This window comes from Falco punctatus, assembly GCF_963210335.1.
Source record: "Falco punctatus genome assembly, chromosome: 4".
Lineage (NCBI taxonomy): Eukaryota > Metazoa > Chordata > Aves > Falconiformes > Falconidae > Falco > Falco punctatus.
In genome coordinates, this window is record NC_137583.1 from 29,519,028 (window position 1) to 29,541,045 (window position 22,018).

General features: G+C 56.5%; 3 protein-coding genes across 6 annotated transcripts in view; 2 read left to right on the forward strand and 1 right to left on the reverse strand.

Moving 5' to 3' along the window:
• The window catches only part of MMD2 (monocyte to macrophage differentiation associated 2), an 18,727-nt gene extending 10,202 nt beyond the window's left edge, over positions 1–8,525 (forward strand). The window contains exons 2-7 of one of the 2 annotated variants that reach the window (XM_080383916.1): positions 2,643–2,724; positions 3,401–3,561; positions 3,658–3,732; positions 4,027–4,128; positions 4,691–4,760; positions 5,172–8,525. In XM_080383916.1, the coding sequence (XP_080240042.1) occupies positions 2,643–2,724; positions 3,401–3,561; positions 3,658–3,732; positions 4,027–4,128; positions 4,691–4,760; positions 5,172–5,375 (694 nt within the window). In that variant the 3' untranslated portion in view covers positions 5,376–8,525. Of the gene's footprint in view, positions 1–2,642; positions 2,725–3,400; positions 3,733–4,026; positions 4,129–4,690; positions 4,761–5,171 lie in introns of both variants that reach the window. The other variant, XM_080383915.1, reaches the window with a different exon arrangement.
• Positions 1–13,591, reverse strand: part of LOC308063706 (uncharacterized protein) — a gene marked incomplete at its 5' end in the record, with an annotated part of 26,563 nt that extends 12,972 nt beyond the window's left edge. The window contains 3 exons of the mRNA XM_080387012.1: positions 8,519–8,658; positions 9,172–9,797; positions 13,573–13,591. Coding sequence (XP_080243138.1) covers positions 8,519–8,658; positions 9,172–9,797; positions 13,573–13,591 — 785 coding nt within the window. The remainder of the gene's footprint in view (positions 1–8,518; positions 8,659–9,171; positions 9,798–13,572) is intronic.
• Positions 9,655–22,018, forward strand: part of RADIL (Rap associating with DIL domain) — a 26,138-nt gene continuing 13,774 nt past the window's right edge. For all 3 annotated transcript variants that reach the window (XM_080383859.1, XM_080383860.1, XM_080383861.1), the window contains exons 1-3: positions 9,655–9,733; positions 13,953–14,057; positions 17,084–17,642. In XM_080383859.1, coding sequence (XP_080239985.1) covers positions 14,022–14,057; positions 17,084–17,642 — 595 coding nt within the window. In that variant the 5' untranslated portion in view covers positions 9,655–9,733; positions 13,953–14,021. The remainder of the gene's footprint in view (positions 9,734–13,952; positions 14,058–17,083; positions 17,643–22,018) is intronic.

The window sequence follows — 22,018 nt, forward strand, 5'->3', positions numbered from 1 at the left end:
GCCCTCTGACGTGTGTCCATCCCCATCTGGGCTGGAGCTCATCACCGGGGCTGGTGCTGCACACTGGTACGGCAGCTTTCCACCGGTATGGCAACTTTCTGCAGTCTGGGAACGATGCAGGGCTCCCGTGCTCTGCCCCACGCCCATGTCAGCATGCACAGGGATGCCATGAGCTGGATGGATGCTTGGCATCCCGGCGTGGTTTGGGAGATGGAGAGTCCCAGGAGAGAAGAGAAGGTGAGGGAATGGTCCCCACACCCCTGGGGAGCGAGGTGCTGCAGGGCAGCCGGGGACTCATCCTGCCTTGCCAGGAGATGTGCAAACACCGGTTTTGTTTGCACAGCAGATGACCACGAAATTTTGCCCAACTAGCCCCAAAATGCAATGCTGCTGCTCCTGGAGGGCCCTGCAGTTCCCAGGGTGGCCCAGCACCACGCAGCCAGGTCCCACATCTGCCATGCTCCGTTTCCCATCCTTCACAGGACAATGCTTCTTAGAAAGCAGGGCAGGAAAACAAGGGCAATCTCTCTCCAGGTCAAAAAAAATTTCTCCTCAAGGCAATTTCACCTGCCGGGAAAAGCAGGCGTTGGCAGCGTGCTGCACCAGCATGGCTTTGGGCTTCAGGGACACACACGCTGTTTGACCTCATCCCATGGGGATGGTCGGGGTGGCCGTTCCTGGCCTCTCCCTCCCTGTACCAGAGCTAGGGGGGATATGTGCACCCCAAGGATCCCTTCCCTTCCCCCCTGGGAAGGGGGCTGTGGGAACCTGCCCTGCCCCTGCTCCTCGGTGCTGCTCTGAACAGCAACTGCCAGAACGGAGAGGAGATGGTGTGGGGCTTTGTGAAAATAAATAAATACAAGGAAAAGGCCTCGAACGTGTTTCCTCAGCAACCACGACGTCACACGGGATGTCTGACCTTCCTCCCCCCCCCCCCCCGCCTTCTTGTTATTAAAAGGGAAAAGAAAGGGAAGCTGAAAGCGAAGGGGAGCTGGGGACAGTCTCCTGGCAACGCTGGGGATGGTGATGTCCTCCTTAATGTCCCCCTGCCAGGGGACGTGGTGGCTCCAGTGCAGGGAGCCCGGCCAGTCCTCCTGGGTGAGGAGGGCATCCCTGGTGTCCCCTGGGATGGAGGAGACAGCACGCTGGGCACTAGCACAGGTCCCCAGTTTGCAGAGCAGCGGGACCTTCGCCCCTCCATCTCCCTCTCTTAATTCAAGACATCTTTTGGTGATGATGACCACGTGTCTTCCCGCAGTGCCGGGGGCTGGTGGCAGGCAGGGCAGGGGCTGGGGACAGGGTCCCTGCGTGGGCTGTCACTGCTGCCTGCCAGGGAGCCCTCTGCATGCCCGGGCCTGCTGTGGCCATGCTCCCCCCACTCAGACCCCTGCCATTTGAGCTGTTTAATCCATCCTGGCTCACTCTTAATGGACAGCAGTGAGTGGCTCAGGTGGTGGGGCTGAGCAGGCAGGAGATGGCAGAGGAGTCCGCACAGGCATGGGTCTGCCTGGGGACGAGGAGAGGGGACTTTTGCTGCCTTTCCAAGTTCCCTGGACCAAGGGGTCACTCTGCACCCAGCAGCAAGGTCCTGCCAGCCTCCAAGCCCCCTCGCCGGGTGCAGCTCAGCCGTGAAACATGCCGCAGATGGTGCTGGAGCCGAGAGCAAACGGGGTCAGAAAGCAATTAGCCCAGGTCCTGCAGGGCAGCCCTGCTGGCGCCCGCTCAGCTCGGCTGTCCTGATCCGAGCCACAGCAGAAAAAGCGTTTAAACCCCTGATTACCAGAAGCAGGCAGGGCAGGGTCACTCTCTGTTTGCCCCTTTCTTACTCCCTTTTGCTAAACTTCTGCTACTGGCCCCTGCCAGAAGAGGGTGCTGAGCAAGGCTTTGCTCCAACCTGTTAGCACAGATGCACATTTTATTTGCCTCTTAATACAGCGTTACATACCTAGCAATGGATTAGCCAAGCCTGACACTTATTTTTTATCACCGTGTGTTGATCTGACAGGGGAAATCGATATGTTCCTCTGAATGCCAAAAGCAAGCTGGTACTTCAGACTAACAGAAATAAAGATCCAGATTTCCAAGGGAGGGCAGTGGGGATTCCCCCTGCAGCAATCTGTGATGGGATGTGCAGCCCCTGCGGGTAGGAGGTAGATGCAGGTGGTACCCAGAAACCAAAGGCATCATGGGGATACCCTCGCTGGAGCTGGGCAAGCTGCCGTGACACCAAGGTGTCACTGACGGATGGGTCAGGGACCTGCAGGAGGTCCTCCAAGTGCCCTGTGTGCCCTCTTCACTGCTGGGCCTCTTCCCCCCACTGCCGTTGCCCGCCCTCTCCTGCCCACAGCAGCAGGCAGAGCTGACTCCTGCCTTCTGCTCTGCAAGCGATGGCAGATGCTGGGAGATGCTTCAGCCTGAGCTGTAGCTGAGCAAGACCTGGGGTCCTGGTATTTGGGACCAGCCAGATGGACAAGCCGTGCCCAGTGCTGGGGTCACTTCTGCAGGACAGCTGGAGCAAAGCTGAGCCAAGGTGGGGCTCCAGGCTGGAGGGCAGGGGGGTATCCCTGTGCAGACCCCTCCAAAAGGGCTTTCCCCCAGACCCCATCCACTGAGTGTGTTTCTTTCCCTGTTTCTCACTGCAGGTTCATGAATCACCGTGTCCCATCCAACTGCAGGTACCAGCCGACGGAGTACGAGCATGCGGCGAACTGTGCCACCCACGCAGTGAGTCCCTGTCCCCGTCCCAGGGTGAGGGAGGACGGTACTCAACTCTCCAGGGATCCCCTGAGGAGCCTCAAGGAACACCTAAAAATGTCTGTTCAGCCCTGGAGCAGCTGTTGAGCATCTTAGGGCTGTGATGACGCAGATGTGCTCCAGCTGCTGCCCAGGAGTGGGGATGTTCTCCCTCCTGCCTTGGGAAGCTGGTGTGCATCTCCCTTGCTCTCACACACCGGGGCCCCATGGCCCCAGGGAAGCTGGCTGCGGGCTTAGTGGAGCAGGAGCATTTTGCAAAGCTGCCTGAAAAAGGAATGTTTTTCACATAGGAACAGTGACAGGTGCCCCATGGGGCTGCCTACGCGGCAGTGACAGCGAGCGCTCCCCACATCAGGGTTTCCCTTGGGACTTGGCAGCTCGCATTCTGAGTTCTGGGATATGATTCAGAGGTAGCCATGCTCCTCGTACCTTCCTCCTCCTCCCTACCTCTACCTGGAGAAGCGATTTTGGAGCTGCACCATGCAGGGAGAGACCCTGCCTGGCCCATGTGGGTGGCCAGCCTGCCTCTTGTGGGTGGTAGCTTTGGCCAGCTGCATAAGAAACGCCTAAAAGGACAAGCAGAGACTGTATTGTAGCTACTCAATGGAAATGCAGTAGCAGCAACGTGTTTGCCTCTCCCTTCCAGTTCTGGATCCTGCCCAGCATCCTTGGCAGCTCCATCCTCTACATCCTCTCTGATGACCGGTGGGAAACTATCTCAGCCTGGATCTATGGCTTTGGCTTGTCCAGCCTCTTCATCGTCTCCACCATCTTCCACACCATCTCCTGGAAGAAGAGGCATCTCAGGTACCAGCCCTGGTTGCTCGGGGCTCGGGAAGGGGGAGAGGGTCTGGAGGCCCCTGGTGCTGCAGGCTGTGACCCATCTGTCTGCCCATTCTGCAGGACCGTGGAGCACTGCTTGCACATGTTTGACAGGATGGTGATCTACTTCTTCATCGCAGCATCGTACGCTCCCTGGTGAGTTGCCTGTGGGTGTGGGCCATCAGTTGCCCCCCCCCCCAGAGGGGAGAAAATCAAAGAGGGGTTTCCACAGATAGAGTTTCTCTCTCCGGCTTTGGCTCTGCTCAAGGCTTTCCACAAAACTTCCCTATCTGATAGATTCCAATCCCTTTAGGTTGAAGTTACAAGTTGGGAAGGTCCTTTGGTGGGACAGCCATGGGGGTGAGGGCAGCATCTCCCTGGCACCTCGCTGCTTGCAGCCCAGACCGGGGTGCTGCCCCACACCTGCCTCACCGCAGATGGGTCTTGCAGGCTGAACCTGAGGGAGCTGGGTCCCTGGGCCTCTCACATGCGCTGGATCATCTGGATCATGGCATCTATCGGGACTGTCTACGTCTTCTTCTTCCATGAGCGGTGAGTGCCTTCACCTGGTCCTGCGCTGGTGGGTGTTGCAGAGCCCAGCTCATCTCTGCCAGCCCCTCCTAATGTCCTGACGGTAGTGGAGCTGCAGCAGAGAGCAAGAAGGATGGAGCCAGCCAGCCAGCCAGCTAGCTAGGCACAGCGTCCCTGGGAAGCCTCCTGGTCAGCTGGCAATGGAGAGCTTCCTTGGACCACATCCTTCCCCATCCGCACCCTGGTTGTAGGACGGTTGGTGGCAGGGATGTGGCAGCAGGGACGTGCTGCCGTGAGTTGCTTCTTCCACATGGTGGCACCAAATAAAAAGCAAAAGGCCCCAGATGTCCCCGTAGCCCCAAGCCTGGCCCTGAGCTGGCAGCTCCCAAGCCAGGGTGGGGGTCTGTCACCCTGGAGAGCAGGGGGCCAGCCCCACCGCGGTGGTGGCTCACACATGGGGACATGGGACCTGCCGTGATGGCACCTCCACCCCTTTTCCTGTAGCACGGCCATGGGCATTACAAGCATAAACCCTGATGCTCCCTCTGCACTTGCCTCCAAGCAGCTTCTCTGTTGGCCGCAGGTACAAGCTGGTGGAGCTGGTGTGCTATGTTATCATGGGCTTCTTCCCTGCCTTGGTCATCCTCTCCATGGTAAGCCACTGCTGGAAGCACACGGGCTCGGCGCGAGGGACATATCCCAGTGGGACCAGTTTGTCTCCTTTGGGTTGACGTGGTCCAGGCTGTGTGATGGATAAAGCCATCCCCAAATACGATGTGTCCCAGTTTGGTTTAGCAAGTGCTTTGGGTGCCCAGCAGATACCACGTGCATCTCCAGCAGGCTTCCTCTCCTCCCTCCCGTCCGTGGTGTTGAAACCCCACCAGCAAGGCCGGGCTTCTGGGTCCCCACTGCCTTGCTGGAGGGGAGGGTGTAGCAGGAGGCAGAGTGAGGGTCCTGCCTGCACCCTGCAGCTGGGGCCATGCTTCTGGTCTTGATGGAGCGGTGGGGAAAGGGCAGGCATGCCACGGCCACCGCTGAGCCCTTGCCTCCCTGCTTGCTCCCAGCCCAACAGGGATGGCCTCCCAGAGCTGGTGGCCGGCGGACTCTTCTACTGCCTGGGCATGGTCTTCTTCAAAAGTGACGGCCGCATCCCCTTCGCCCATGCCATCTGGCACCTCTTCGTGGCCATCGGAGCTGGCATTCACTACTATGCCATTTGGAGGTACCTCTACCAGCCTGGCACGCTGGAGGCTAAAACATCCCGTTAGACGCCTTAAAGACATCGTTTGTGCCAACTGGCACATGGGGGCATGGAGAGGAGTGGGGAGGCAGCCTGTGCCGTGGGCTTGCCCCAAACCACCTGTTCGCCCCATGGGCAGCAGCTGCTGATGCCCTTCCCGCACAGACAAGCGAGCCAGGAGGTTGTTTTTAAACAGATTTTTTCTTTTTTAATCTCGGGAACTGTTTATTGTTTTTAGGCAAAGGTTTGGTAATGTGGTGACCAGCTGATGGGCTGCAGGCAATAGGGAAGCGACCACTCGCTGGCGGGTTTGGGGAGGCTTCGCTCATCTGCCTGGCCCCGAGCATCCCATGGGAATGGAGACCCTTGCACGACCCACCCCTGGCTAGTGATACCCTGGGTTTGGCTACTGAAGCCCTTAGCATGGGCTACCCAGGGGGCTGGAGGAGTTGGGAGGGCGGGAGAGACCTGGCCTCTTTCCTCTGGGATGCCTGGGCATGTGGCTGCCCCAGCCAGGGAGGGGGACACGGTGGCATTCCTGCAACACCCAGGACCTAAATGGTCCTAAGTCACGTCAACACTAACTGCCCCCTCCCAGGTTCTTGACGGGGAGGTCCGGAGTCAAAGCCTTACATGAGATCGAAACTTGAATGTCTTCCAGGGTGCCCCAGAGTCCCCGAGCACTGGAAAACCCTTTCTCTAAGCCAGTATTAAGTGCACAAGTTGGTATGTGCCCCCTAGACGGGTGCCCTGGGAACCCCCATGGACACCTTCTCCTTGGGGTGCTTTGTTTTCCTCTCCAGCCTCGGTGGTGGCAGCCCCAAAGCACAGCCCCACTCCCAGGCTCTGCCGTGCACGTGCCTTCAGCAGGGAGCAGGGGGGATCCAGCTCCTGGCACCCACCTGGCTGGGGTCAGCACATCCACATCAGGGGATTTTCTTTCTCCTCGAGAGAGGGGAGCAAACACCCTTGGATTGGGATCACAGGGCTGCCTACCTTCTCTGCTCCCATTTTGACGATGAGCCTATTGCTCATCATCAGATTTAACTCCACTTTTGGGAGGATTGCCGACATTCCCAGGACACTGCAGGGAAGGGACGCATCTGCATGATGCTTGGAGGTGACTTGTGATGGGGATGTCCTAGTGTTGCTCAGTTTTCAGATGCCTAACCACAGCTACACAGGGCTCGCCAAGCCAGGATAACAAGATGTGGAGCACCCATCCAGCCATCAGGAGCAGTCCCAGTGGTGCTGGAATGGGAAAAATCACTCCTGGTCCAGCTCCCCAAACACACCGGCAGAGCTGATGAAGCCAGGAGGGTCTGGTGCATGCCAGGCTCTGATGTGTGCCGGCATCTGGGGGGGCGGCTGGCCGGCAGAGCAGCGCTGCTCTCAGTCCTCCCCCAGGAGCCCCTGAAAGCATTGATTTCCCATCATCTCTTTTTGGCCTCTTGATTAATCACAACTGCAGCAGTCTCAGTGCGACGTGGCAAGCGAAGGAGATTTATGGCCACCATCCCACATCTCCTGTCTCTGGCAGCATGCTGAGGAGCTGAGCTCCTGGTCTGCCCCACTTCCTTCAGAGCTTAGGGTCCCCCAGCCTGCAGCATCCCGACTGGCTCTCCCAGGCCGTGCCATTTTGCAGCAAATTACCAAAGAGAAAGCATCTGGATACTCACCCCCTCCTGACATGATGGCTGTGGTCACCAGGTCAGCAAAAAAATCCAGTGGGTTTTCACCTCCGTAGGCAGCAGGTTCCTATAAGGGGCTCTCTGTGCTGTGCCTGGCACCCCAGCCCAGCATGTGGCTGCTGGGGGACTCTGCCCAGGGCACCCCAAAGCAGCTTTTGGGCTGGGACGCCTCTCGGGGTGACAGGTGGCCTTAGGGACAGGGTGTGAATGACCTAGTGTGAGCTCAGGCTCTGCTACTGCCTCTCCCAGGCTCCCAGGTCCCAGCCCTTGCTCCGTCACCTACCGCAGATGGAGGGGTGGAGAAGGATGAGCTGTGAGTAACAAGCAGTGGGTGAGGCACGTCTGGGGTTGGAATAGTGGAATATGGGGTCCCAGAATGGGAGATGCCATTTTTTCTGTCTGGCTAGTCATTACCCTTCTCCGTGCCTCAGTTTCCCCATCTGTAAAATGGGGTTGAAGACACCAACCTACCTCACAGGGCTCGTGTGAGGACCCCATGAAGCACTTGGAGGAGAACCAGTGCTTTGCGAACACGTGCTTCAATTCTCCCTGAGTCTGGGGGACCTGATTCCTAGAGCCACCATGGGGCACAGTGACAACTGTGGCTCTGTGTGCCGGGGTCTCCTTCCCCTCCATCACTAAATCCCATGGGGGAACCACCCTGGGGACAGACCGTGCTCACTGCAGTCCCAGCCACCAGGCAAACATCCCCTGGCAGGGGCTGAGGATGACCAGGGACCACCACAGCATTTTGTCCTCAGGCTTCATCCCAAGGGATTTATCATCTTGGAAGCCATGTTGTCACTGGGGGCTTTCAGCCCTAAATCCATCCTGGGGGCTCCTGAGGCACAGGGAGGTGCCAGAAGGACCTTTCCAAGGCCACTTCATCTCAGCCTCCTGCTGAAACCCCAGGGCAGGGCAGACACCCAGGCAGGAATGGGTGGCCAGTCTCCGTCGGGGACATTGCCACCCTGCCTTGAGCCTGGATTTGCTGGGTGGGCTTCTCTGTAATTGAGAAGTCCCCCCTCTCCTCTCGCTTCCTAAATCCTTCCCTTGCAAAGCAGGGTGGGAGGCGCAGAGCACGTTATCGGATTGCCCTCCTATTTTATACTAATTTTAAATGACTCGTAACATTCAGGAGGTCTTTGGAGGTGGGTTTGGGGCATCTTTTTTGCATCTCATGTTTTTCACCATCCATTCTTGTTCAATCAGTATTTTATATTTAACACAGTATTGGGTCAAATAAAAACAAATGTAAGAAAGATAATGCTAGCAAATATTGTTTCCTGTGGAGTAGAATTGAAATAAAACCTCAAGATACCTCACTATTGCCTGCTTGTTGAACCAAAATTAGTTTCCCTGCAGCATCTGGAAATAAACCCATTTTCTGTGGAACTTGCCCCACACGGCATCGCTCCCCAGCATGGAGAGGAGCAGCGAGGTCCCGCTTGTGGCAGTGGGGTGCTGAGCCCTGACTCACCTCAGTGCATGGGTGGCATTGCCATCTGCTGCCTTGGCTCGCGCGGGGGCCAGCGCCGCTTTGCCCTTTGCACCAGCTGCACGGGGAGATCGGGGAGATCGGAGAGGTTGGGGACAGGCTGAGCTCCCAGCTGCAGTTTCCTTAAAAAAAAATAATAAAATTGGTGAGTTGGCTGAGGGTGGCCCTGTGCTCGGTGATGCTGGCTGAAGGGCTTGCTAGCATCTCACCAAAGTGGTTTCAGCATAAAGCCCTGCACGCCCAGGGCCTGCCATTGCCCCCCCTGCGATGGTCGAGCCCCGGGGCTGCTGCTGCAGGGGGGGGGAAGGATGCCACATCCGGGGAGGGGGACACATCTGTGGACTCCAGAGGGGAAACCCACCATCACCCACCGACCCCTCCCCAGCCTCTCCCACAGGCACTGGCCCCCTCTTGGAAGGGGAGAATTTGCCCCCATGCAGGGAGGCGCTGGCTGCCCCCCAGCTGGGTGCCCACCCGCTGCCCACCCGCTCCCACCGCTCCGCTGTAATTAGGCTGGGGCTGGATCCCCCCCAGGCTACGATGCCCAGCAGCTTCCCCAGAGAGCCGGAGAGGGTTCCCAGCTTCCAGGGGCAGCTGAACTCATCCCAAAACCTGACCCACAGCTTCCAGCTCACCCATAATTGCAGCTGGCTGGGCTGGGAGGCCTCCTGGCATCGCTTTGCCTTGGCGCTGCTGTTCCTGGAGCGTGGCTGGGAAGGTGGGGCAGACCCAGTCGGGCGAGAAATACGCCTGTAACCGAAAGGAGACTTTGGAACCGATGGAGGGAGAGCATCAGTGACCACCTGGTCTGGAAGACCTCCCCGGTGCAGCCATTCTCCATACCGCCGCGATTCCAGCCACCAGCGCGTGGGCAGCCCGCAGGTCGACAGAGGAACTGGTTTGATAAAACCTGTTAGGCTTGATAACCTCCCCCGCGCAGCCCTGCCTGTCCCACTGCCCTGACCGTGCCCAGGCACCGGCGGGGACAGCCGGCTCACGTTTGTCACCCGCGGCGCGGCGCGGGGTGCTCGGCGCTGCCGGCCGGCGCTGGCAGCGGCGGCCGCGGGGGGGCGCCACAGTGCCGCTCCGCTCCGCCGCGCTCCGCCCCGGCGGCGGGACGAGCCGCGCAGCCCCGGCGGCTCCGGGCGCTGCAGCCGCCGGGGGCCGCAGCGAGGCCGCCCCGCCGAGCCCCGCACGGTGAGTATCGGGGCGGGGGGCGCGCACCGCGGGGGCAGCCCCTGCCCCAGGTACCCCCCTTTTTCTTTTAGAGGGGAGGGGTGGTTGGGGGGCAGATCCCCCCCTCTAGCATCCCCGAGAGCCCCCCGCCGGCTGGAGCCTGTCCCCGGGATGGGGGCGGCAGGTCCCCCCCCGCCCGCTCGGACGGGAACGTTTGTTTCTCGTCCCCTTGGAAAGTGGAGGCAGGAGGAAAGTGGCGGCGGGGTTTGTCCGGGTGCCGCGGGAGACGCAAGCTGCCCTGCTGCTTTGCCGGAGCGCACCGGGCACCGGGCGGGGAGGGCTGGGCAGGCACAGCACCCTGGGGTCCTTGTCCCATTGCCAAGGCACCTGGGGATCCTTCTCCCCATTGCACACCCCTGGGGGTCCTTCTCCTGATTGCCTATCCCCTGGGATCCTCGTCCCATTGCACACTCTTTGGGATCCTTCTCCCTACTGCATGCCCCTTGGATCCTTCTCCCGATTGCAGACTCCTTGGGATCCTTCTCCCCACTGCATGCCCCTTGGGATCCTTCTCCTCATTGCACACTCCTTGGGATCCTTCTCCCCATTGCATGCCCCTTGGGATCCTTCTCCCCCTTGCACACTCCTTGGGATCCTTCTCCTCACTGCATGCTCCTTGGGATCCTTGTCCCGTTCCACACTCCTTGGGATCCCACTGCAGTTCCACACACCCTGTTTCACCTGTATTCAGCTGCTTGTGACCGTCGGGCTATCCTGGCTCTTGGCAGGGAGGCGCTGGGATGATCTGCGTCCCCGTGAGGCTGGAGCGGTTTCATGCTGAGTTGTCACTTTAGCAGAGAAAACTCTGGGGAGTTTGCTACTTGCTTGGGAAGTGCTTATTTTCAGCGCTCTCCAGGATCAGTTAATTATCGCTGGAAAAAAATTATTGCTAAGATCTTATAATTAGGTAGCCTACTGAGACTCTGCTGCTTGGAAGGCAGCAGAAAGCAAACACTTTTTGTGAAATGTTTCTTGCGTGTGTGTGTGAATAGAGCTGCCTGGGCAGAGGGCTGGCATTTGTACGTGCGCATTACTGGAGAGCTGACGCACGTTGGTGGCTCAAAAGATGCTGCAAATAAGGAAAAGAAAAAAGCAAGGAAAGAAAACCTGCTAAAAGGACTCCTGTCACCTTTGGAGAATTGGGTCCTAAATCGTTATAATCAGTTTGTGGAGCTGCCTTTAGGACAGACTGTAAATTCAGCTTTGCAGGACCGGGACTGCCTTTGTATCCTGCTTGAACTGTCCCTGGGCCGTGGGGTCCAGGGCGCTATGGCAGAGTGCCTGCTGCTAATAATAACGTGGTAAGGAGTTTACCTGCTCTGATCCGGCTAAAGACAGCACCGAGGCTGGCATCGACATTGTCAGCCTCCGCTCTGTCCCTAGATTAGATGGATAAAACTGCCAAGAAGAGACTGAGCTCTGAAGCAGGGGCTTGATCCGGAATGGGAGTGGAGACTGATTCAGAGCGGAGGGGTTCGGGCTCTGGGCTCTGCCTGGCCACTTCAGCTGTAGGGACAGGATCTGCAGAGGGGCAGGATTTGGAGCTGAGGAATGCACGTCAAAGCCGTCGCGTCCAGGGTGTTCTCATTTCCTTTGCTCTCTGAGTTATAATTTGTTCCACATTGCAGTGCTGGGGCAGCCTCTCCCACTGCTCGCAGCGTCCAGGCTATGGTCTTTGCCATTAGACTGAGGCTGTGGCTTGACTGGTTTCCACCCCTCCTCCCCTAAAAAAAAAAAAAAAAAGGGGGGGGGGGAAATTTTTCAAATAGAGATCTGGAGAAATAGCTTTTCTGATTGCCATTCTGGGATGGTTATAGCTGAAATCTCACCGCCCATCCATGCAGAGCTACAATGGCCCCAGGAAGAGCCCCAGGACAAGCCTCAGGGAAATTCCAGAAGATTAAAAAGTGTTTTAATAGTGTTGCTGCTCTTCCCAAAAGGGAGTAGGATGACCTGGTAGCTACAGGTTGATCGGTTTGATAGCATCCTCCCAGGGAGAAGAGGGAGAAACCTGGTTCAGGCTTTAATTGATTAAAGACTTCAGCACCAGGAATAAATTCCTGCCATCCAATGTGGTTATATGAAAAATAACTCCTGGCAAGAAGAAATTATTTCAGTCTCTAACGCGAGAGATGACTCTCTGGCTATAATACACTTTTGTGAAGCGTCTGAGCTATGCGAGGTGATATTCTTGTAAAAATCTGCACTTTCCAGTATTAAAAAAGTCAGTCCAGTCCAGTATTTAGGGCTGACATTATACAGTGTCAAGAAAGCCAGTATTAAATAAACCTGATCCATTTCAAAGGCAGTTATCAGAGGAGATTATCGCTTCTGGGCACTGCTAGCTGGTAGCATTCGCTCGGTGTTTCAGTGCTTTTATCACTAATCTGGAAGGAGATAGAAATGATTTCTGGAAAAACCTGGGGCTGACCCTGAGCAGCACAGTGTTAATAGTCTGTACAAATCTGGATGGCAAACTGGGCAAGTGAAAGGCATCCTAACTGGAGCAGAATGGAAAATGGAAACATTTTTGCACCCAAAAATAATAACCGGACTTGTATGTGTTTTCCTGTCCCTAATCTGGATAATAAATTTTCAGCAGGAGCTGCTTGCAGATGCTGGGAGAGGCAGCACAGGGGCTCACTGCTCCCTCCTCCAGCGGGAGGTGTCTGGGGGATGGCTGTGTGTCCCGATTTCTGTGCTGGAGAATTAAAAATTTTCAGGGTAATGGGAAATACTGCTCTGGAAGACATAGCAGGTAATTGCTTTTTTTGGTCAGGGTGCTACCGGAACCAAATCTGGGCTTAGGACAGCCAAACCCCATCTCTCCATCATGGTGAAGGTGACGTGGGAACCAAGGGACCAAGAGGCTGTAGAAAACGTTTTACAGCAAGAGGCGAGGTGGCCATCCAGTTAGTCTACTCAAACCAGAGAGGAATGTGGAGGGCTTGATTAAAGCATCTAAATACACTTGCAGAGGAGAAAATGCATGGTAGCCAAAAGCTTGTTAACTCAGCGGAGAAAAGCGTAACAGTAATCAATGCCTGGCAGCTGAAGGCAGACACATTGGCAATAAGGAATAAATATTTCACCGGTGGGAGCGATTAATCATTGGAAAAAACTACGAACAGCAGAGGTGGGCTCAGCGTCCCCTTGCCTTTCACATCACGACCCGTCGCCTGGTGGGAAGTTTCTCCCATAGCCCCAGCACCGGGCCAGCAAGCAGGGCTGGATGGAGCCCTCACCGAGGTCCTGATTAGGTGATTTAATTAGATGGCATGTTTGTCTTCAGTCACGGTGGAGTCATGGATAAAGGGTATTTCTTGTGCCCTGCTGGCTCTTTCTGAGAAAGACCCGTGAAATCCCTTCAGGCACTTTGCAGGTGCTTTGTCCCTCTTTGTTTCTGTTACCAGCGGTTGTGCTCTCACAGATCCGTGGTGGGAGGCGAGGGGACAGTGTTTGGTGGCTCTTCTTGATCTCCAGCAAAAATAGACTCAGATTCTGGAAAACCAAATCTCAGTGAGCATCCCAGCATGTTGTGGCTGCTGGGGGGAAGGGCTGGTCCAGGACTCATTGTTCACCCACAGATAAGAGGGTCCCCAGCCTGGTGTCCATGGGGATATGAGTGCTTAGGAGAAGGAGATAGATTTAGGCCATGGGCTTGTTGGTGGTCCCAAGTCCTCCCATTCACCTTTCTTTTCTGATAACGTTTCTTTTCCTATATATTTCTCTTCCTGTCTCTTTGCAATGGGGTAGATGCTGTTGGTGGCATCACCGTGGGTGGGTTTGCTCCGTCTTACCTCCTCGAGGCTGCTGCATTCCTGCTGCGGTGGAGCCTGAGCTTGGGACTGGGCTGGTCTTCCCCATCCATGGGCTGTGGCTGGGTGAACATGTGCAAACACATGTCACCAGCCACGAGTCCCCTGTGGTGATGTACCCTCTCCATCCTATGTGCTAGCAGCTCTCACCTGCAGCAAGCACTTGGGCTTTTTGATTTGAGGCAGGGGGAATATAGCGAGATGCTGAGCTATACAGGATATATATGAGGCTCAGTGGCCTGCATGCAAACATGACGCACTTTGGGAGCAGGGCCACAGCACCTCTGAGCCCTCCAAAGCCACTGCACTGCGAGCAGCTGTCTGTGAGCAGCCCAGGACCGCTCCTCCTCTTCCTCTTGCAGAGGTGTGACGGACACCCGCCTGGGACGATGCACAACGGGGGAGAAGGCCTGTTTTGAGAAAGAGGATGAATGGAAGGAGAAAAGGCACGTGAAAAAGATGGCAAGGTAAGGAGAGGCTTCACCAGGGTCCTGGGTGGGGGCACTGGGAAGGGGCAGCTCACCTGTGGTGGGAGCAGGAACCTCAGGGGCCTGGAGAAAAGTCCCCGGCGGCTGCAGAGTTGGTTGTGGTAGTAGAAGGACATGTGGTGGCCATGTGAATACCAAAAGTGTTTGTCATAGCTCGGCAGAGTAAATACAGACAGTGCTGGCTGTGGAAAGCAGCTGGTTTTGGTGTGGTCTGGCATGGTGTGTGAAGAAGTGAAGGATCCCCATACAGATCCCACTAATTCCTGTATAGTCATTAACAGAGAAGATGTTAGCAGAGGAAGGGGGCTCTTTGGAAAGTGGGGGTCGTGCTTCCGTAGCTGCAGGTGTGTGTCCTTCAGCGACACAGCTGGGGAACCGGGCTGCCTGCAGTGAGGAGGGGGCTCACTGGGCTGGGGAGGTCCAGGAGCATGTGTCCCACCAGCCTGTGGGAAGATGTGGCCCAACAGGCAGCACCCTCGGCAGCTTGCCCCCAGGTAGCTGGGTCCAGCTGGAGCATCCCTCTCGCAGCGGGACCCGACGTATTGCACGTACCACAGTTTCCCTTTAGCCTCCTCGGAGATGCCCGTAACTGGTGTGCCTGAGTACACGGATGCTGGAAGAGCCCATTTCGTTATCATCTTATCATGTCCATCAGAGTCCTCAGGGGGATTAAGACCACGTGTTACACTGTCTTTGGGAGAAGGCTGCGATTTTTCAGGTGACCTAGCCTGGTGAAATCACACCGGTGTTGCTCCAGATGTTGCAAAATGGGGTGACGAGGCTGGAAGCTTCTCCTGATCCAGGCTTCTTATTTTTCCCCCATGAAATGCCTTCACCCCTGCGCTCTGTAGAAGCTGAGCTATAAATAACATGTTCAAAACCAGGCAGGGACCTGCGAGAAGCGAGGACAGTGTCCCTGCAATGTGGGCTTGGAGGAGTCATTTTGCCACCAGCAGATGTTAAAAGGTTTCCCTTTGTGCTGGAGGTAGTTCAGGGCAGAGGAGATTAAATCCGAGAACTGAAAACAGTCATTTGATGACAAAGTTTTGTCTTTTGCATCCTTGATGGCAAGGTCTCACAGGGACGCTGGGGTAGTTTTTTTTCCTGGTTGATGTTAATGAGGGCTGGTGGGGCCACGCGAGGAGCCTGGGGTAGCTGTTCATGAACCTGACTGTCTGCCAGTGCCCTGACCTGCTCCCCAGGTCGGGTCCACACCGGCACTCCCAGGAGATGTCACACAGCAGACCCAAAGGGATGCCGCCAGGGATGTCCCCAGTGGGAGCAGCAGCTCTGAGCTCAGCTAGAGGAGCAGCGCTAGCTCTAACCCCATCCCTGCCTGAGTGTTCCCAGTTGCAAGGTGGGAACAGGAACGGCCTTCCCCGAGCCCAGCAAGTTGCAATGAAGCTCCTGGGGCCAGCGCTGGGCTGGCCAGGCGCAGGACACATGATGCTGAGCCCTGCTTTCCAGGCGGATCGCTAAGTCCTGTCTCAGTGGGCAAGGCAGCAGTGATGTGCCAGGGCAGCTGCCGGCTCCTCTCCCTGCCCTGTGGCACCCAGACAGTCACTTTTGGAGCCAGCGGGCTGGGAAGAAGGACAAACCTCAGCGTCTTCACGGTCCTGGTGGGCTGGGAAAGGGTGACTTGGGGTGCAGCAGCGTTGCAGGATGCAGCTCCCAGGCATGTCCTGCAGCCTTAGTGCTTGCTGGTGCCTCAGTTTCCCCATCTGCAGCATTCAGTGGGCCTCTGGTCCTAGGAGGGGGAGACGCACACCCTGCAGAAACCCTCTGTGCACAGCAGGGAGGTTGTTTCTGGGTTAGAAGGTGACCTCTTCCATTAGCAGCAGGGACGCTTTTTCTTCCTGAATTAGATGGTGGTTTGGAGGCTTTCCAGGGCCGACATCATTCTGCCTGATAGAGTTGGGGTTGCTGGGTGGTGAGATTCTGCCCAAGCAGGATGGGGCTGCAGATGTGGAAAGCTGCTGGCACCCCGCATCTCCCTGGCTGTGCACAGCTGGATCTTGCCAGCTGCTGCTTCAAAACGCTCCAATTGCCATGGACGGGACATTTGGGGGCCTGCTGCGTGTGTGCTGAGTCCCTGCCCTTTATAAATCTGGAGGTGAGAGAAACCCCCATCCTGTCCAAATGAGAAACGCTCAATTTCTCTTTCTGGACCTCCCCCGCTAGTGGTTTGTGGTGTGGCCAGCAGCATTATCAGTGCGATGCAAGCGCTGGGTGGTTGTGCATCCAGGATGCGACTTCAAAGCCAGCCCAGATGCCGGCAGGACTGCTATCTGCCTGCGGCCAGAAGATCATTGTGGTTTCCAGCCCATTCCTGGGGACTGTGGTCTACCAGGAGCTGTCACACAGCTGTGGCCATGTCTCCTCCGCTCGCTGCCCGTGCAGGGCTGCCTTGTCAGTGATGCCACCGCATGCTTTAACGTCCTCCGCAAACTAGCAACAGCCAAGAGATTTGCCAGTCAGGACATTTTTAGAAAGGCTAATTAAAGCCCATTTTCACCCTGTGCCTCTCGGTGAGCAAAAGCATTTAGCGGTGACCTCAGAGTGATTGAATTTGCACTTGAGCTTTCTGTTTCGCCTCTAAAAAATGGGATTGTTCCATAAACTCGTTAGTGAAAGTAACTCCTGATGCCTTGGCTCCTGACCAGGATGGCCCCCGCCAAGTCGCACTGGGCTCTGCTCTCCTCCCAGTGCATTTTGCTTGGGCAAGATGGACCTCTTCATACACACAACAGAAATTTGGGGCCACTCCGGGCTATGTTTTCAGGGACAAATCCATCCTGGGGTAACCATGCTGGAGTCTGGCTGAGTTTGGCCGCTGGTGTTTTGGGTTGTACAAGGGAAATGGCTCTCCCTTGCTGCTGTCCCTTTCCACCTTGGCGGTGACAGTGGCTCCTCCACAGCCACTAGCTGGTTCCTGCTCAGTCTTCCCTGCTGCACATCTGGCCTCCAAACTGCTGACCTTCCCCTTTTTCCTCTTCCCTGCCCAGCTGCGCCTCATGACAACTGCACGCGCGATGTTTTATGGATCCTCCTCCACCATGGCTCCGCCATCCAAGAGCCGGCTGAAGCGCCAGAGCCGGCTTTTCTCCCAGGTTTTGTACCGGACGCTGAGCTACAAGGACCGGAGCTCAGCCTCTGCTTCCCCCGCAGCCGGGGAGGATGATCCAGCCGAGCTCTCCACCCAGCTCTCGGCCCCCGGCATTCTGAAGATCTTTGGGGGCAACATCTGTGCAGGCACCAACTACAAGAGCGTGCTGGTGACGGGCAGCTCGGGCGCGCGGGAGCTGGTGAAGGAGGCCCTGGAGCGCTACGGGCTGAGCCAGCTCAGCGCCGGGCAGTACGCCCTCTGCGATGTCATCGGGAGGTTCGAGGGCCCCGAGAAGCAGTGGCAGATGGAGGGACTGAGGGTCCTGGGTGACCACGAGAAGCCACTGCTCATCCAGGACCTCTGGAAGCCCAGGGAAGGCTTCTCACGGCGGCTGGAGCTGCGTAGGAGGGCAGAGGTGGAGGAGCTGGCAGCCAGGGATGTGGACACCACCACTGCAGGTCAGAGCTGGGGGCAGGGGCAGGGAGAGGGGCTGGGGAGCTGTGACCCCCCTGAACTGCCTGTGGGACATGCACCCCACACTGGCAGCTTTTGCATGTGTTTTGTGCGCTGGGGGTGTGGTGGAAGGGGGAGAACAGCCACATCTGAGCTGCAAGACTCTGGGTAGAGTTGGTATTCAGTGCTCTCTCGCATACATTTGCTACCTGCGACCTCAGATATTTACCCCAGCCAGTCTAGGGGTTCATAGCAAACCCCCACTGGTGGCTGGGCAGCAGTAGACACGACCATCAGGTGTTGCCTACTGTCCCCATCACTGAATCAGCATCACGGTGTCCCATGCCTCAGTGCAGCTTTGTGCCTGGCAGAGCACTGCCCTGCTCCCCGATCTCCCTGTGGGCATCCCCCAGGCCAGACACCCCAGGCAAATCCACAGGAACAGTTAAAAAAAAAAATGAAAAGCTCATGAAGAGAAAGCAACGTAGGGCAGGAGAGCCCCCCTGGAGGTGCCCAACTGAGTCCAGGGCTGGCAGGAGGAGATAAGCGCATCATTAGGAGCCAGCAGGTTAATAAGTGACCCCAGCACAGAGCAATGAAGTTTTCATCCTCCCACCCTCAGATAAAAGCCCCATGAGGATGAGGGCAGAAAGGTTTAAAGTCAGATTTTTAATTGCATGATGCCCTTGATGGGTCTGACCTGCTGACAGAGGGGTCTGTATCAGGCTCAGGAGATGTTGGCCAGAGGGTTTTGCTGGGATGGGCACCAAGCAGTTCCTCACACCTGTAGGAAATGGTTGCAATTGTCAGAAATAACCTAATGATGATGCAAGATTACCTTGGTTGCTTGACAAACGAGAGCCAAGGTCCCCCCCCAACCAACAGCAGAACAAATGGCCCAACCTGTCCCACACCAGCAGGGACAGGGCACCTTTCCCACCTGGCTAACGAGGCCTGGAAGGAGCCCAGGCACAGAGCGAAGGAAGCCAGCCGTGGGGAGAGCAGGGGCTGCTAGACCCCCCACAGCTGTCACTTGCTATTTTGCTGGGTACCCCAAAATCTGAGTGCAAAGTTCGCAGCTTTGGGCATCACTTGTGTTGTGGGTAGGTTTTCATCAGCATGGGGAGCCAGGGATGAGCTCACCTCCTGCCTTGAACTGGGAAAGATAGAGGAGCAGTGGAAGGCAGCCCCCAGCCCTCATATTAATGCTGGGCAGGGTGGTCCATCAGCACCCGATGGTGAGACAGGGCTCCCTCCATCTCTTGCCGAGTCCAGTGCTTGTGGCTGCTCCCCAGGGAGGGGATGCTACAGGACTGGTCCCAGCTCGATGTGTGTGTGATGCAAATGGGGAGGGAGAGAGAGGGAGAGGGAGAGAGGGAGCTGCAGGTGAGGATGCTCTGCTCTTCCCTTCAGCTCTTTCTCCAGCCAGGATCAGAGAGATGGTAAGCACTTTGGGAGAGCCGTGACTCTAAAAACAGCTTCTTTTGAAAGGAGGAAAGGGCAAGAGCCAAGCACAATGGTTATAGCACACGGTGGGGGGGACCACGTGGCAGCTCCCTGCCTGAGCCCAAGGTCACATCAACTCTCTGCCTCAAACACCCCCCCTTGGATGCAGGGGGAAGCATTCCCACCCATGACCTGGATCCTGGGTGGGCTGGCAGCTGCAGGGAGGGTCAGGCTCCCATACAGGCTGGGGAGCAGTAGGCTCCAGGCTGCCCAGCGTGGGAATGGGCAGCACTGGGCTGCCCTGGGCTCGGCACCCTTCAGTCGTTTCCGATGGAGGAGCAGCTCTTAATGGGATCGCGTGCCCTGGGTCTGAAAATAGGCCCGTTATGCTTTTGATGTAGATGCCACTTCATTTGTTTCAGTACTCCTGGGTGGGGTGGTGGAAATTCTCCATTTTTTCAGCCTTCAGGCATTTTCCGTAGCTGACCAAGCTCTTCCGAGACAGAAAACCTACACCCACGTTTGTTTAAGCTGTCTGCTCTGCAGACTACACAGCCCTTATTGGTCTTACCTGTTAGTCTCACTCCTGCAGCCCTTTCTTTCGGTGGCACCAGGGGCTCTGTCACTGGTCTCACCCTGTGCCAGTGGCACTGCCCAGAGGGATGATGCTGAAGGGCTGGGGCCATACTTCCCCACCCCACCTGCAAACTGCTGGGGATGGATGAGGGTGATACAGCATGTCTGGAGGAGACTTCTGCTTACCCCTCATCCAGCACCCCAGAAAGACACAGAATGCCTGGTGTGATGGGGACTGAGTGCAAATGCCCTCCATGGGGTCACCCTTGTCACCAGCCTCGAGCTGGTAGGGGTCCCCTTGCCAAGCACCAGCTGCCTGCCCAGGGCGGTGACGCGCTGGTGTGGAAAATGCAGCATCTGTGCAAAAATAAAGGGGCTTTAGGGTTGCAGTTCCCTAGGAGGAGAGAAGAAAGAAAGAAAGAAAAAAAAAAAAAAAAAAAGCAAGAAAAGCACAGGGATACTGCAAAGCAGGATCCCCAGGGAAATACCTGCAGGGTCCTTCTGCACACTGACCGTTGCTGGAGTGGCAGGACTGGGACCACTGGTAGCACAAGCTGGTGTACTGCCTGGTAGCTAGGAGAAAGGCTCCATACCCATGCATGACCTGTTAGCAAATAGCTTAAGAGTTTTATCTACTCAGTTACCCATTATCCTAATTAGTTTATTAGCTGCTTCCCAGTGGGGAGGAAGGCACTCACTCCTCACACCACTAATTAGCAGCACAGGTAGAGCATCTCAGCAGTAAACGAGGCAGAGACCCTCTCTCACGGCACTGCTGCTTTCAGGGAGCGATGAGGCAGCGATTAGGGAACACCTGGGAAAAACACCCACAAACTGGTGGGTGCTGGACGGGAGGTGCAGCATTTGACATCTTTATGGCATTCATCTTCCTCCAAACCAGCCTCATTTTGCACCATGTCCTGAGCTTGCCAGGGCTTTCCTGAGAGGCTGGAGGCTGAATTGCAGGCACAACTTGAGAAACTTCAGAGTTAGGCCTATTATTTTAAAAGATGCTCTGGGAGGTACCTGTGAGGATCTGGCTTTGATATACCTTAGCATGACTGCATCCAGGGAGGATTCCCTGCAGGGTCTGCGTAGCAATTACATTAGGAAGGACTAGCCTGGCATTAGCCCCTCTGGGGTAAATTCAAAATATTTCTTCTTTCCTGGGGCCTGTGGAGTTATTTATTGACTCATTTATTTCTCAGCCAGGAAAAGGGAGCCTGTTTCCTAGGCTGAAAAAGAGGCAGATCCCAGCCAAGATCCTGGGCACCACAACTGACAGGTTTTCCTCTGGGATGTGGGAAAGGTTTAGAGGCAGCAGCTTGGCAGGGTCCAGTGGATGCTGGCCAGGGGGTCCACAGTGCCCAGGCCTGGGGTGCCCAGCTCTCTCTAAGGGACAGGGTGTGATCCTGCCCCATTCCCACCCACGTTGCCATGTGGCTTTAGCAGCTGCCGGCTCTGCCCCAGCCACACCGCATGGGAGATCCTCACCCAGCATTTTGGGTGGGATAACCTGCACACGCTCGGGAAGAGAAAACACTACCAGAGGACTGAACAAATCTAACCCGTTTTATGGAGGGACCTCGTTACGCTCAGGAAAAGAGCTGTGTTTATCTTTCCAGCACAGCTCCGGGGTTAGCAGGCAGTCTGTGACGGGGGCTCTATTGGCAGTAAAAAAGCAGATTTTTTCCTACACAAAATAAATACAGAAGCTTCCTTTCCCCTAGATAAGGGACTGGTGATGGCGTGTCTCTCTGGGTGATGGGACCCCAGTCCTGGCAGCCCCCCCTCCGTCCCAGTGCAGTGAGCTCCAGCAATAGCTGCTCCCCAGGATCTGGACCCTCTTTTCCACTCCCACGGGCCGGGCTGGGACCTGCATCGCCCTGGCTGCCCTTCATCCCTTTGGCCCATTTCCATGCTCTGGGCTGGGGACGGGGCTCCTGGGGGCAGCCAAGGCCTCCTGCAGACACCTTTGGGGTGGCCCTTGGCATCTCCAGCGGCATGGCTTGGGCTGTGCTCCTGCCCAGGCAGACTGGTTGCACCCCCACCCACCCACCCACCCATATTTCACGTCTGTGGGACGTAGGCACCCCGTGCTGTGCCGCTGGCTGTGATGGGAGCGTGAGCAGGGCTGATTGCCTTTTTAAGAAGGACGTGGGGCTCTGGACCACTGGGGGTGGCTTGGCCATGCCTAGTCCCAAGGCATGTAAACAGCAGGGGCTATTTTCTCCCTCTCCCTCTCCATCCCCATCTCTTTCATTTTCCCAGCAAAGGAGCGCTCAGTGTAAAACAAACAAACAAAAAAATGTTTCAGAACCGGCAGCCCATTCCTCACCAAATAAGGCAGATGACTTTT